This window comes from Pristiophorus japonicus, chromosome 2 (assembly GCF_044704955.1).
Source record: "Pristiophorus japonicus isolate sPriJap1 chromosome 2, sPriJap1.hap1, whole genome shotgun sequence".
Taxonomy (NCBI): domain Eukaryota; kingdom Metazoa; phylum Chordata; class Chondrichthyes; family Pristiophoridae; genus Pristiophorus; species Pristiophorus japonicus.
Genome location: NC_091978.1, coordinates 158125451 through 158139412, shown reverse-complemented (window position 1 = coordinate 158139412; position 13962 = coordinate 158125451). Strand labels below are relative to the sequence as shown.

At 44.6% G+C, this 13962-nt stretch overlaps 1 protein-coding gene across 8 annotated transcripts in view; it reads right to left on the bottom strand.

The window, feature by feature from the left end:
• The window catches only part of fryl (furry homolog, like), a 693453-nt gene that overhangs the window by 270832 nt on the left and 408659 nt on the right, over positions 1–13962 (bottom strand). For all 8 annotated transcript variants that reach the window (XM_070870121.1, XM_070870109.1, XM_070870094.1 and 5 more), the window contains 2 exons: positions 9693–9779; positions 4900–5071 (listed from right to left, as the gene is read on the bottom strand). In XM_070870121.1, coding sequence (XP_070726222.1) covers positions 4900–5071; positions 9693–9779 — 259 coding nt within the window. The remainder of the gene's footprint in view (positions 1–4899; positions 5072–9692; positions 9780–13962) is intronic.

Genomic DNA, 13962 nt, shown 5'->3' with positions numbered 1-13962 from the left:
TGGGCAAAATCAAAGCGCATGGTATTGGGGGTAAAGTACTGGCGTGGATAGAGAACTGGTTGGCAGACAGGAAGAACATAAGAACATAAGAATTAGGAACAGGAGTAGGCCATCTAGCCCCTCGAGCCTGCTCCGCCATTCAACAAGATCATGGCTGATCTGGCCGTGGACTCAGCTCCACTTACCCGCCCGCTCCCCGTAACCCTTAATTCCCTTATTGGTTAAAAATCTATCTATCTGTGATTTGAATACATTCAATGAGCTAGCCTCAACTGCTTCCTTGGGCAGAGAATTCCACAGATTCACAACCCTCTGGGAGAAGAAATTCCTTCTCAACTCGGTTTTAAATTGGCTCCCCCGTATTTTGAGGCTGTGCCTCCTAGTTCTAGTCTCCCTGACCAGTGGAAGCAACCTCTCTACCTTCATCTTGTCTATCCCTTTCATTATTTTAAATGTTTCTATAAGATCACCCCTCATCCTTCTGAACTCCAACGTGTAAAGACCCAGTCTACTCAATCTATCATCATAAGGTAACCCCCTCATCTCCAGAATCAGCCTAGTGAATTGTCTCTGTACCCCCTCCAAAGCTAGTATATCCTTCCTTAAGAAAGGTGACCAAAACTGCACGCAGTACTCCAGGTGAGGCCTCACCAATACCCTAAAAAGTTGCAGCAGGACCTCCCTGCTTTTGTACTCCATCTCTCTCGCAATGAAGGCCAACATTCCATTCGCCTTCCTGATTACCTGCTGCACCTGCAAACTAACGTTTTGTGATTCATGCACAAGGACCCCCAGGTCCCTCTGCACCGCAGCATGTTGTAATTTCTCCCCATTCAAATAATATTCCCTTTTACTGTTTTTTTCCCCCCAAGGTGGATGACCTCACACTTTCCGACATTGTATTCCATCTGCCAAACCTTAGCCCATTCGCTTAACCTATCTAAATCTCTTTGCAGCCTCTGTGTCCTCTACACAACCCGCTTTCCCACTAATCTTTGTGTCATCTGCAAATTTTGTTACACTACACTCTGTCCCCTCTTCCAGGTCATCTATGTATATTGTAAACAGTTGTGGTCCCAGCACCGATCCCTGTGGCACACCACTAACCGCCAATTTCCAACCCGAAAAGGACCCATTTATCCCGACTCTCTGCTTTTGTTAGCTAGCCAATTCTCTATCCATGCTAATACATTTCCTATGACTCCGCGTACCTTTATCTTCTGCAGTAACCTTTTGTGTGGCACCTTATTGAATGCCTTTTGGAAATCTAAATACACCACATCTATCGGTACACCTCTGTCCACCATGCTCGTTATATCCTCAAAGAATTCCAGTAAATTAGTTAAACATGATTTCCCCTTCATGAATCCATGTTGCGTCTGCTTGATTGCAGATGCCCCGCTATTTCTTCCTTAATGATAGCTTCAAGCATTTTCCCCACTACAGATGTTAAACTAGCCGGCCTATAGTTGCCTGCCTTTTGTCTGCCCCCTTTTTTAAACAGAGGCGTTACATTAGCTGCTTTCCAATCCGCTGGTACCTCCCCAGAGTCCAGAGAATTTTGGTAGATTATAACGAATGCATCTGCTATAACTTCCGCCATCTCTTTTAATACCCTGGGATGCATTTCATCAGGACCAGGGGACTTGTCTACCTTGAGTCCCATTAGCCTGTCCTAGTGATAGTGATTATCTCAAGGTCCTGCCTTCCCACATTCCCGTGACCAGCAATTTTTGGCATGGTTTTTGTGTCTTCCACTGTGAAGACCGAAGCAAAATAATTGTTTAAGGTCTCAGCAATTTCCACATTTCCCATTATTAAATCCCCCTTCTCATCTTCTAAGGGACCAACATTTACTTTAGTCCCTCTTTTCCGTTTTATATATCGGTAAAAGCTTTTACTATCTGTAGCAGAGAGTCGGGATAATCGGGTCCTTTTCAGAATGGCAGGCAGTGACTAGCGGAGTGCCGCAGGGCTCAGTGCTGGGACCCCAGCCCTTTACAATTTACATTAACGATTTAGATGCAGGAATAGAGTGTAATATCTCCAAGTTTGTGGATGACACTAAACTGGGTGGCGGTGTGAGCTGTGAGGAGGACGCTAAGAGGCTGCAGGGTGACTTGGACAGGTTAGGTGAGTGGGCAAATGCATGGCAGATGTAGTATAACGTGGATAAATGTGAGGTTATCCATTTTGGGGGCAAAAACACGAAGGCAGAATATTATCTGAATGCTGGCAGATTAGGAAAAGGGGAGGTGCAACGAGACCTGGGTGTCATAGTTCATCAGTCACTGAAAGTGGGCACGCAGGTACAGCAGGCGGTAACGAAGGCAAAGGAGCAGGGAGATCTTACTGCAGTTGTACAAGGCCTTAGTGAGGCCTCACCTGGAATATTGTGTTCAGTTTTGGTCTCCTAGTCTGAGGAAGGACGTTCTTCCTATTGAGGGAGTGCAACGAAGGTTCACCAGACTGATTCCAGGGATGGCTGGACTGTCATATGAGGAGAGACTGGATCAACTGGGCCTGTATTCACTGGAGTTTAGAAGGATGAGAGGGGATCTCATAGAAACACATAAGCTTCTGACTGGACTGGACAAGTTAGATGCGGGAAGAATGTTCCCGATATTGGGGAAGTCCAGAACCAGGGGACATAGTCTTAGAATAAGGGGTAGGCCATTTAGGACTGAGATGTGGAGAAACTTCTTCACTCAGAGAGTTGTTAACCTGTGGAATTCCCTGCCGCAGGGTTGATGCCAGTTCGTTGGATATATTCAAGAGGGAGTTGGATATGGCCTTTATGGTTAAGGGGATCAAGGGGTATGGAGAGAAGGCGGGAAAGGGATACTGAAGGAATGATCAGCTATGCTCTTATTGAATGGCGGTGCGAGCTCGAAAGGCCGAATGGCCTACTCCTGCACCTATTTTCTATGAACGCCTTTGACCGGAGAATTGTTACGAGTTTACTTGGTGGTTCCGGAGGCGCCTGGGATTCCGTTGGGGAGGTCTTCATTTCACGCACTACGAAGCGTGCTCCTATCCTCCAGGTTCCAACGCAGACGGTGCAGTCACATGTGACTGCACAACCAATCAGGTAAAGTATTCCACAGCATTCTCATTAATAGCATTGAGAACTCCGCATCTACGAGTTCTCATTGCTATTAATGAGAGAAAAAAAAACTCTAAACACAATAAAAAATTAAAAACACACCTCACATAATTAAAGTTAATTGAAATTAAAGTTAATAAATGTCTAAGAAAAAAAATATATTTTTCTAATTAAAAAAAAAAGTTTTGTAATTAGGCTTAAAAATAAACTTACCTTAGTGGGCAGAGCTTTTAACATTAAAATCTGTATTTTAAATTTTATTTTTGTATGTTTTAAAACTCTTACGCTGGTAAAAGTAGGCTATGCGCCTGCTTTTACCAGGCGCAAGAGATTTCAGGACATTCGCTGGGCAAGAGATGGGCAAATACCGCAATCTTGCCCATGCGAATGTCCTGGCTGTGGGGATATGGAGGATCTGTCAAGCCAGAGCTTGACAGATAAGAAAAGCTAGTTTTCGGCGCATGCGCATCATGTGCCGAAAAACGGCTTTTGCGATGCCTTCCCGGGTCCGTACACACTCAGCACGGACCCGGGGAGGCCGAGATTTCTGTCTCAATGAATCCATAGGAAGTTAGTAGTGAACTGCCAAGTATGGTCAGGGTCTTGTTTCAGGTCCAGTTTTCCATTGATTATTAGTGCAGGAGAAGTGACTATTCATTATTTTTCTACATTCTGAAGAGGAATGTATAGTCTGTAATTATAGTAAGTTTACTGTGGTCGAGTTTCCGCTTTGGCACAATTGGGAAATTGCGACCAAAATGTGCTTGAAATTGCACCGTTTTTCTGATTTGAACTTCCGCTTCAAGTTTCCGCCCAAACTCATTTGCTTAATCCCAAACATAAAATTTCCCATGAATCAGCGCAACAGAGCAGTGTAAACGAGCAGTCAATTAGTGACTGGGAACAGAGCCAATTCCAGTATCTGGGAAGGGTCCTGTAAAAGCCACTGAAAATGTTTTTCCTTCAGAGTGAGGCTGAAGATCAAAAGGTAAGAACACCTTTCTCTCTCTGCAAACTTTTTACTGCCACATGCCCCTGCCTTTATAGTGAAGAGCACTGATCTGATTGATTGAAATACATTTTAATTTATTAATGCACAAGTTTGAATAGTAGTGCCAGGAAAAATAAGTGCAATTTAACGACCGCTCCCGAACGGGCGCAACTGACGGAAATTCATATCCCCACTATTTTGACCTGGGGACGTGCCCAGTTTTGTGGGAGGGATCTGCATCAGACGAAGTGATTTTTGTCCCAGCGTAAAAGGTCACGGAAAGCATGAGCGTAAGTGGTTTGGGGCATAAATCACGTTTTAAATTCCACAATCTCTTGCGCTGATTCAGACGATTCTGCCCAGGATGCGCTGATATAACTAGCGGAAACTGGACCCCACTATTTGTCTTTGCCACTGGTTACTATCTAATCATTGTTTAATAAAGCCATTGGTATTTTGAGCCATAATTTGATGGAGCATTCATTCTACTGCTTTCTAATATCAACAAGATTATATGGGAACACTTAATATATCTAACAAGCCAATTATGGTGATAACCTCCGACTCACTATTTAGGCATTGGGAACTATAAGGGGGGCACTGATTTAGAGAGAACTAGAGCTCACTTATGGCAATGGTGTGCAATGTTGAATCAGAGGAGAATATCTCAGGTAAAAATACAAACATTTATTCTTCAAAAAAAATGATTTAACAATATTTGCAATTTAAATATAATGTAACAAGAAGGGTGTATAAAAAGACTAACATATACAAAAGTAATTTTTAAGTCTACAAAACCAACCTATCACTTTAGCTTCTTCATCTGTGAGGGTTTTGTTCAGGAAGATTTTCTTTACTCGCAATGTACTACCTGATGGAAGAACAACTCCTGTTGTTGGCATTGGAGGTTCCCCATCTTTCTGCTGTAAACTATCTGCAATTACTAGAAATGCTCTCAAGCCTATGTTCATTCTCTGTAACAGAAATATATTAGTGAATTCTTTCAGTTGTACGAAATCTAAACGCGATCAACTCCTACTCAACAAACATTAGAATTCCAATTGTACCTTCAATCATCCAATGATCAAAAACACTGCTTAAAATAGTACTGTATGCATCATCTAACTTTCATAACAACAACAACAACTTGTATTTATATAGCCCTTTTAATGTAGTAAAACGCCACAAGGAGTGTTATCAAACAAAATTTAATACTGAGCCACATAAGGAGATATTAGGGCAGATGACCAAAAATTTGGTCAAAAAGGTAGGTTTCAAGGAGCGAAAGGAGGAAAGAGAGGAAGAGGTGTGGAGAGGTTTAGGGAGGGAATTTCAGAGCTTAGGGCCCAGGCAGCTGAAAGCATGGCCACCAATGGTTGAGCGATTAAAATTGGAGGTGCTCAAGGGGCCAGAATTGGAAGAGTGCAGATAGCTGAGGGTTGTGGTACTAGAAGAGATTATAGTTCGGGAGGGGTGAAACCATGGAGGGTTTTGAAAACAAGGAGAAGAATTTTAAAATTGAGGCGTTACTTAACCGGGAATCAATGTAGGTCGGCGAGCACAGGGGTGATGGGTGAATGGGACTTCGTGCGAGTTACGACACAGGCAGCAGAGTTTTGGATGACTTCAGGTTTAGAGAGTAGAACGTGAGAGGCCGACCAGGAGTGCATTGGAATAATCAAGTCTAGAGGTAACAAAGGCATCGATGAGGGATTCAGCAACAGATGAGCTGAGGCGGGGCGGAGTAAGGCGATGATAGAGGTGAAAATAGGGAGTCTTAGTGATGGTGTGGTTATGTGGACGGAAGCTCATCTCAGGGTCAAATATGACACCAAAGTTGCGAACAGTCTGGTTCAGCCTCAGACAGTTGCTAGGGAGAGAGATGGAGTCAGTGGCTAGAGAACGGAGTTTGTGCGGGGACCGAAAATAATGGCTTAGGTCTTCCCAATATTTAATTGGAGGAAATTTCTGCTCATCCAGTACTGGATGTCAGTCAAGCAGTCTGACGATTTAGACAGTGAGGGGTCAAGAGAGCTGGTGGTGAGGTAGAGCTGTGTGTCATCAGCCTACATGTGGAAACTGGTGTTTTGGGATAATGTTGCCAAGGGGCAGCATGTAGATGAGAAAGGAGGTTGCCAAGGATAGATCCTTGGGGGACACCAGAGGTAGCAGTGAGGGAGTTGGGAGAGAAGCCATTGCAGGTGATTCTCTGGCTGTGATTCGATAGATAAGAATGGAATCAGGTGAGTGTGGTCCCACCCAGCTGGACGACGGTGGGGAGCTGGTGGAGGAGGGTGGTGCAGTGAACCGTGTCAAAGGCTGCACACAGGTCGAGAAGGGCTAGGAGGCATTGTTTACCTGTGTTAAAGTCACGTAGAATGTCATTTATGACTTTGAAAAAAAGCCTTTCAGTACTGTGGCAGGGGCAGAAACCCGATAGGAGAAATTCAAACATGGAGTTCCAGGAAAGATGGAACTTTGGGAGGCAACAACACATTCAAGGACTTTGGAGAGGAAAGTGAGATTGGAGAAAGGGAAGGGCGGTAGTTTGCAAGGACAGAGGGGTTAAGGGTTGGCTTTTTTAGGAGAGGTGACGACAGCAGATTTGAGGGAGAGGGGACCATTACCCGAGGAGAGAGGACCGCTAAAAATATCAGCTAAATTGTGAGCCAGAAAGGGAAGTTAGGTGGTCAGCAATTTAGTGGGAATAGGGTCAAGGGAGCAGGAGATGGATCTCATGGACAAGATGAGTTGGGAGAGGTCAAGGAGGGAGATTGGGAGAGAAACTGGAGAAAGATGTGAGTTCAGGGCTGGGGCAGGGGGAAGCTTAGAGGATATTTGACCTGGTGGGCTACGGGAAGAGAGAGAAGTGGTAGAGACAGCTGATCAGATAGTCTCAATCTTAGTGATAAAGAAGACCATGAGCTCCTCACTATTGTTGTTGGAGGTGAGGGTGGAGGAAACAGGGGAGAGGGGTTTAAGATGACGATTTGCAGTACAGAAAAGAAGCCGGGGTTTATCTTTGCATTCCAGGATGATTCTGGAAATTGTAAATCATATCTATTCCTTTATCTATATATATCATTTTTTTCATTCTAGAGATGTGGCCGTCGCTAGCAAAGGTAACAATTATTGCCCGTCCCAAGCTGTCCCGAGAAGCTGCTTGAACTGCTGTCGTCCATGTGGTGGTAGTTTGATACAACTGAGCAGGTCACTTAAGCGGGCAGTCAGAGGTGTGTGTCTGGAGTCACATATAGACCAAGACCAAATAAGGATGGTAGCGTTCCTTCCTTAAAAGGGCATTAAGAAACCAGTTGGATTTTTACAAAAAACCAACAGCTTCATGATCACTTTTACTCATACTATTTTTTTCAAATTTCCAGATTTATTTCAACTGAATTAAAATTCTCAAATGGCAATGTCAGAACTGAATTTGCAGGCCCGGATTTTCCAGGGCCTATGACCACTTACGCAGTGAATACACGGCTATAAGTGCCTCGCAGGTTCCGGGTTTACGCATGCGCTGCACACGTGCGAAAACCTGGAACTTGTGATCTGTCTTTTTAACAAATCCTCCGCATCCCCAGGAAATAGAGATTTGCTGGCGGAACTCTTGCCCAGTGAATGCCTGAATAGGGCTTTCTCTTACCAGCATAAGGGTGGAAATAAATATTAAAATAATTTAAAAAAAAATCACTTTTACATTCAAAAACTTGTAAAATAAGTTAATGTTATTTTTGGCCCCATGAAAAATGTTTAATTAAATTATATTTTAATTAATTTTAAATGTATTTTTTGGTATTGATTCCCATTAAGCTTATGGGGATTCTGTACGTAAATGGAATCCCCATAAACATAATGGGAATCCCCGTTCTGATTAGTTGGGCCGGCCCAGGGATGCTTGTGAACCACATGCTGCGCTGGGATATGTGAGCCTTTACACATGCTGACACGTGGAGGCCCAGGAGCGCGAGTCTCCGGGAATCCAGGACCATCAGGTAGGTGCATAGTTTTATTGCGGTTTGGAGGTTTCCGACAGCAAATTCAGGCCCACAGTCTCTGGATTATTCGTCCAGTCCTCTGGATTACGAGTCCAGTAACATAACCACTACACTAAGATAGTATAGTAGTATAGTATTAGGCAGTCCCTCGTGTCGAGGATGACCCGCTTCCACACCAAAAAGGGATTCCTGAACTACATCCTGAAGGGTGGAAGATGACTGTGCAGGAATTCTTTTAACGTGTGGTGGCCATTGCACACCAGCCACCACACGGGCTTGACAGAGCAAGGTCTTGGTCCGGTGGCAAGGGTTAACCAAGATGACTGGAGACCAAGCTCTGCTGCATGGACTTAGTACACACACATACTCCTACTGCCCACAGATCGCTTTGTGGGCTGGCCCGTGCTGCATCTTCCCTGAGCCCCGACCCCACTGTTGTTATACGCTGCACCGCTCCTGGGCCTCTGCCTTGCTGCTGGGCTCCTCGACTCCGACCGTGCCAGAGTAATACACTAACATACCCTTTGATCTGTCAACAGTTAGGAATGAGGCACATGTCTGGGAGTGATGATTTCTCAGTTTCTGTCCAGTGGCTACAAATGTATGCATCAGCTTTGGTTCAGTGGTAGTTCTCTCACCTCTGAGTTAGGAGGTCATGGGTTCAAGTCCCACACCAGAGTATTGAGCACATAATTCAGGCTGTCACTTCAGTAAAGTATATTTTAGGGTCCAGCTTAGGTCGCAAAGAAGAAATTGTAACTACAGGTACAACGTCCCAAATCTGGCTGTCCGAAAACCGGACATTTTTGAGGCGGCCAGGATGGAGACATTGGGTGGCGAGGGAGGAGGTCATCAGTAAAAACCGGTAAAAAACGCAGCGCCGAGGGACTGTGAGTGGCGAGGAGAAGCGGGAATGGCCGGGCGGCGAGGAGCGACAACAGCGAGGTCCGAAATCCGGCAAAATCCGAAAACCAGCAAAGTCTTGGTCCCGAGGTTGCTGGATTTCAGACGTTGTACCCGTATTTCTAAATTTTACCTGCGATAGTCTAACTGAGAAATTCAGAAACCAGGAGAGCCTATCTTAATTTTTGTTCCATCCTTTGAATCGCTCCTTTTTACATATTCTACAATATACGGGGGGCTTATATTTAAAAAAACTTTCTGTAAAAGTTCCAAGGAGTGTTCCCCACCGTCCCCCCATCCCCTTTTCAGAATGATCCTAACATATCAGTTCTTCTGGAAAATATTGCACTTCCCTGTGATGCCTTTATCATAGGATTATGCAGAAAATAATTTTCACATGCAGCATGTTCTTAAACTATCACTACAAAAAGTATCATTAAATTTGAAGTTTCATTGTATGATGTTAAAACAAAAATATCCCTTAAACCCAAGCATTTTCCACCAGGAGGGATATTATTTTATTGGGAATACCATAAAATGTTTGTATAATTTATTGAAACAAAGAAATAGTAGTCACGATATCTTACACACCCATAAGTTCTATTTCGGCTAGATATATGTAGCCTCCTTTCTAGATTTGACAGCTATTAACACAGAAAAATTAGATAAATTAGCCAAATCCAAGACTTACCTCTGGATTAATGGCAAATGTTTTTGATGGCTTTCCAACACAAAGTAAATCAAATATTATTTCTTTCATTGCAAAATCAAGCCGCTCCTGTTGTTAAAACACAAAAAATATAGTTAAACTTCTAAATGTGTTTATACTTGTAAAGTTCACCTTCAATACCTATTATTACATGGTTACATAGTATTTACAGCACATTAACAGGCCGTTTGGCCCAACAGGTCCATCCACATGAGCCTTCTCCCACCCTTCTTCATCTGACCATATCAATATATCCTTCTATTCCTTTCTTCCTCATGTGTTTATCTAGCTTCCCCTTAAACGCATCTATGCTAGCCGCCTCAACTACTCCTTGTGGTAGTGAGTTCCACATTCTAACCACTATTTGGGTAAAGAAGTTTCCCCTGAATTCCCCAACAGATTTATGAGGGACATCGAGAGCGTGACCAGCGGCAGGGGTAAAAGGAGCAATGCGGTCTGTCGTGGTGCATATAGGTACCAACGATACAGGTAAAAAAATGGGATGAGGTCCTACAAGCTGAGTTTGGGGAGCTAGGAGTTAAATTAAAGAGTAGGGCCTCAAAGGTAGTAATCTCAGGATTGCCACCAGTGCTATGTGCTAGTTAGAGTAGGAATGGCAGGATAGCCAAGATGAATACGTGGCTTGAGGAATAGTGCAGCAGGGAGGAATTCAAATTCCTGGGACATTGGAACCGGTTCTGGGGGAGGTGGGACCAGTACAAACCGGATGGTCTACACCTGGGCAGGACTGCAACCAATGTCCTGGGGGGAGTGTTTGCTAGTGCTGTTGGGGAGGGGTTAAATTAATATGGCAGGGGGATGGGAACCTATGCAGGGAGACAAAATGGGGGCGAATGATACTTAAAGGGTTGACGGTGGATAGGCAATGGCAAACATTTAAAGATCACATGGATGAACTTCAACAATTGTACATCCTGGTTTGGAGTAAAAATAAAAGGGGGAAGGTGGCTCAACTCTGGCTAACAAGGGAAATTAGGGATAGTGTTAAATCCAAGATAGAGGCATATAAATTGGCCAGAAAAACCTGAGAACGAGGAGAAATTTAAAATTCAGCAGAGGAGGACAAAGGGTTTAATTAGGAGGGGGAAAATAGAGTATGAGAGGAAGCTTGCTGGGAACATAAAAACTGACTGCAAAAGCTTCTATAGATATGTGAAGAGAAAAAGATTAGTGAAGACAAACGTAGGTCCCTTGCAGTCAGAATCAGGTGAATTTATAATGGGGAACAAAGAAATGGCAGACGAATTGAACAAATACTTTGGTTCTGTCTTCACTAAGGAAGACACATATAACTTTCCCGAAATACTAGGGGATTGAGGGTCTAGCGAGAAGAAGGAACTGAAGGAAATCCTTATTAGTCAGGAAATTGTGTTAGGGAAATTGATGGGATTGAAGGCCGATAAATACCCAGGGCCTGATAGTCTGCATCCCAGAGTACTTAAGGAAGTGGCCCTCGAAATAGTGGATGCAATGGTGATCGTTTTCCAACAGTCTATCGACTCTGGATCAGTTCCTATGGACTGGAGGGTAGCTAATGTAACACCACTTTTTAAAAAAGGAGGAAGAAAGAAAATGGGGAATTATAGACCAGTTAGCCTGACATCGGTAGTGGGGAAAATGTTGGAATCAATTATTAAAGATGAAATAGCAGCGCATTTGGAAAGCAGTGACAGGATCGGTCCAAGTCAGCATGGATTTATGAAAGGGGAAATCATGCTTGACAAATCTTCTTGAATTTTTTGAGGATGTAACTAGTAGAGTGGACAAAGGAGAACCAGTGAATGTGCTGCATTTGGACTTTCAAAAAGCCCTTGACAAGGTCCCACACAAGAGATTGGTGTGCAAAAGTAAAGCACATGGTATTGGGGGTAATGTATTGACGTGGCTAGAGAACTGGTTGGCAGACAGGAAGCAGAGAATAGGGATAAACGGAACATTCTCAGAATGGCAGGCAGTGACTAGTGGGGTGCCGGAGGGCTCAGTGCTGGGACCACAGCTATTTACAATATACATCAATGATTTAGATGAAGGAATTGAGTGTAATATCTCCAAGTTTGCAGATGACACTAAGCTGGGTGGTGGTGTGAGCTGTGAGGAGAATGGGCAAATGCATGGCAGATGCAGTATAATGTGGATAAATGTGAGGTTATCCACTTTGGGGGCAAAAACATGAAGGCAGATTATTATCTGAATGACGGCAGATAAGGAAAAGGGGAGGTGCAACGAGACCTGGGTGTCATAGTACATCAGTCATTGAAAGTTGGTATGCAGGTACAGCAGGTGGTGAAGAAGGCAAATGGCATGTTGGCCTTCGTAGCTAGGGGATTTGAGTATAGGAGCAGGGAGGTCTTAATGCAGTTGTACAGGGCCTTGGTGCGGCCTCACCTGGAATATTGTGTTCAGTTTTGGTCTCCTAATCTGAGGAAGGACGTTCTTGCTATTGAGGGAGTTCAGGGAAGGTTCATCAGACTGATTCCCAGGATGGCAGGACTGACATATGAGGAGAGACTGGATCGACTGGGCCTGTATTCACTGAAGTTTAGAAAAATGAGAGGGAATCTCATAGAAACATATAAAATTCTGACGTGACTGAACAGGTTAGATGCAGAAGAATGTTCCTGATGTTGGGGAAGTCCAGAACCAGGGGTCACAGTCTAAGGATAAGGGGTAAGCCATTTCGGACCGAGATGAGGAGAAACTTCTTCACTCAGAGAGTTGTTAACCTGTGGAATTCTCTGCTGCAGAGAGTTGTTGATACCACTTCATTAGATATATTCAAGAGGGAGTTAGATATGGCCTTGACTGCTAAAGGAATCAAGGGGTATGGAGGGAAAGCAGGAAAGGGGTACTGAGGTGAATGATCAGCCATGATCTTATTGAATGGTGGTGCAGGCTCAAAGGGCTGAGTGGCCTACTCCTGCACCTATTTTCTATGCTTCTATGACCCGACGCCCTAGAGCACAGCGAGAGCGGGTCCAGCGGCAGGGTTAAAAGGAACACAACAACAACAAAAGCAACAACTGCAAAACAGTTAAAGCGACGTCACAACCAGGGAAGGAGCTGATTGGTGAGTAGCTGGTAAGTGCTTCTAGTTAATCGTCTATTAAGTAGAGGTATGGCAGGGTAGCTCAGTCCCATCGAATGCACATCCCGTGCCATGTGGGAACACCAGGACGCTTCCCATGTCCTGGACAACCACATGTGCAGGAAGTGTCATCAGCTGGAGCAGCTTGGGCTCCGGAACTTGAACAGCAGCTGGTGTCACTGCAGTGCATCCATGAGGCGTAGTCACCCCGCAGATAAAGAGTGTGCAGGCAGAGAGGGAATGGGTGACCACCAGACAGAAAAGGAGGACCAGGCAGGTAGAGCAGGAGTTCCCCGAATGCATCTCGCTCTCCAACCAGTATTCGGTTCTGAGTGCTGGTGAGGGCGATGGTTCCTCTGGGGAGTACAGCCAGAGCCAAGTCCGCGACACCACGGGTGGCTCAGCTGTATGGGGGGGAGGAAGAAGAGTGGGAATGCAATAGTGGTAGGGGATTCAATAGTTTAAGGTCTTTGGCCACCGATGTGACTCCAGGATGGTATGTTGATTCCCTGGAGCCAGGGTCAAGGATGTCACTGAGCGACTGCAGAATATTCTGACGGGGACGGTGAACAGCCAGAGGTCATGGTTCATATCGGTAACAATGACATAGGTAGAAAGAGGGTAGAGGTCCTATAAGCAGATTTTAGGGAGCTAGGAAAAAGATTAAAATACAGGACCTCAAAAGGTAGTAATCTCTACTTCCGGTGCCACGTGCAACTGAGTATAGAATTAGGAAGATTGCGCAGACAAATGCGTGGCTGGCGAGATGGTGCAGGAGGGATTTTGGGACTAATTCTGGGGGAGGTGGGACCTGTACAGGCCAGACAAGTTGCACCTCAACAGGGCCGGAACCAATTCCCTTGAGGGGAGATTTGCTAGTGCTGCTGGGGAGGAGTTAAGCTAATTTGGCAGGGGGATGGGCACCAGGATGTAACATTTGAAAGGGGAAATAAAGCGCTCAAAGGATTGGGTGTAAGAATAGTAATGTACTAGGTGGGGTCAAACGAAGAGAGAATATAGGATGGTCTAAGATGGGTTTACAGTGTATGTATGTGAACATACGAAACGTAGTAAACAAGTTAAGTGAGCTGAAGGCAAAAATAGCTACATGGGAATATGATGCTGTGGTGATAACTGAGACCTGGC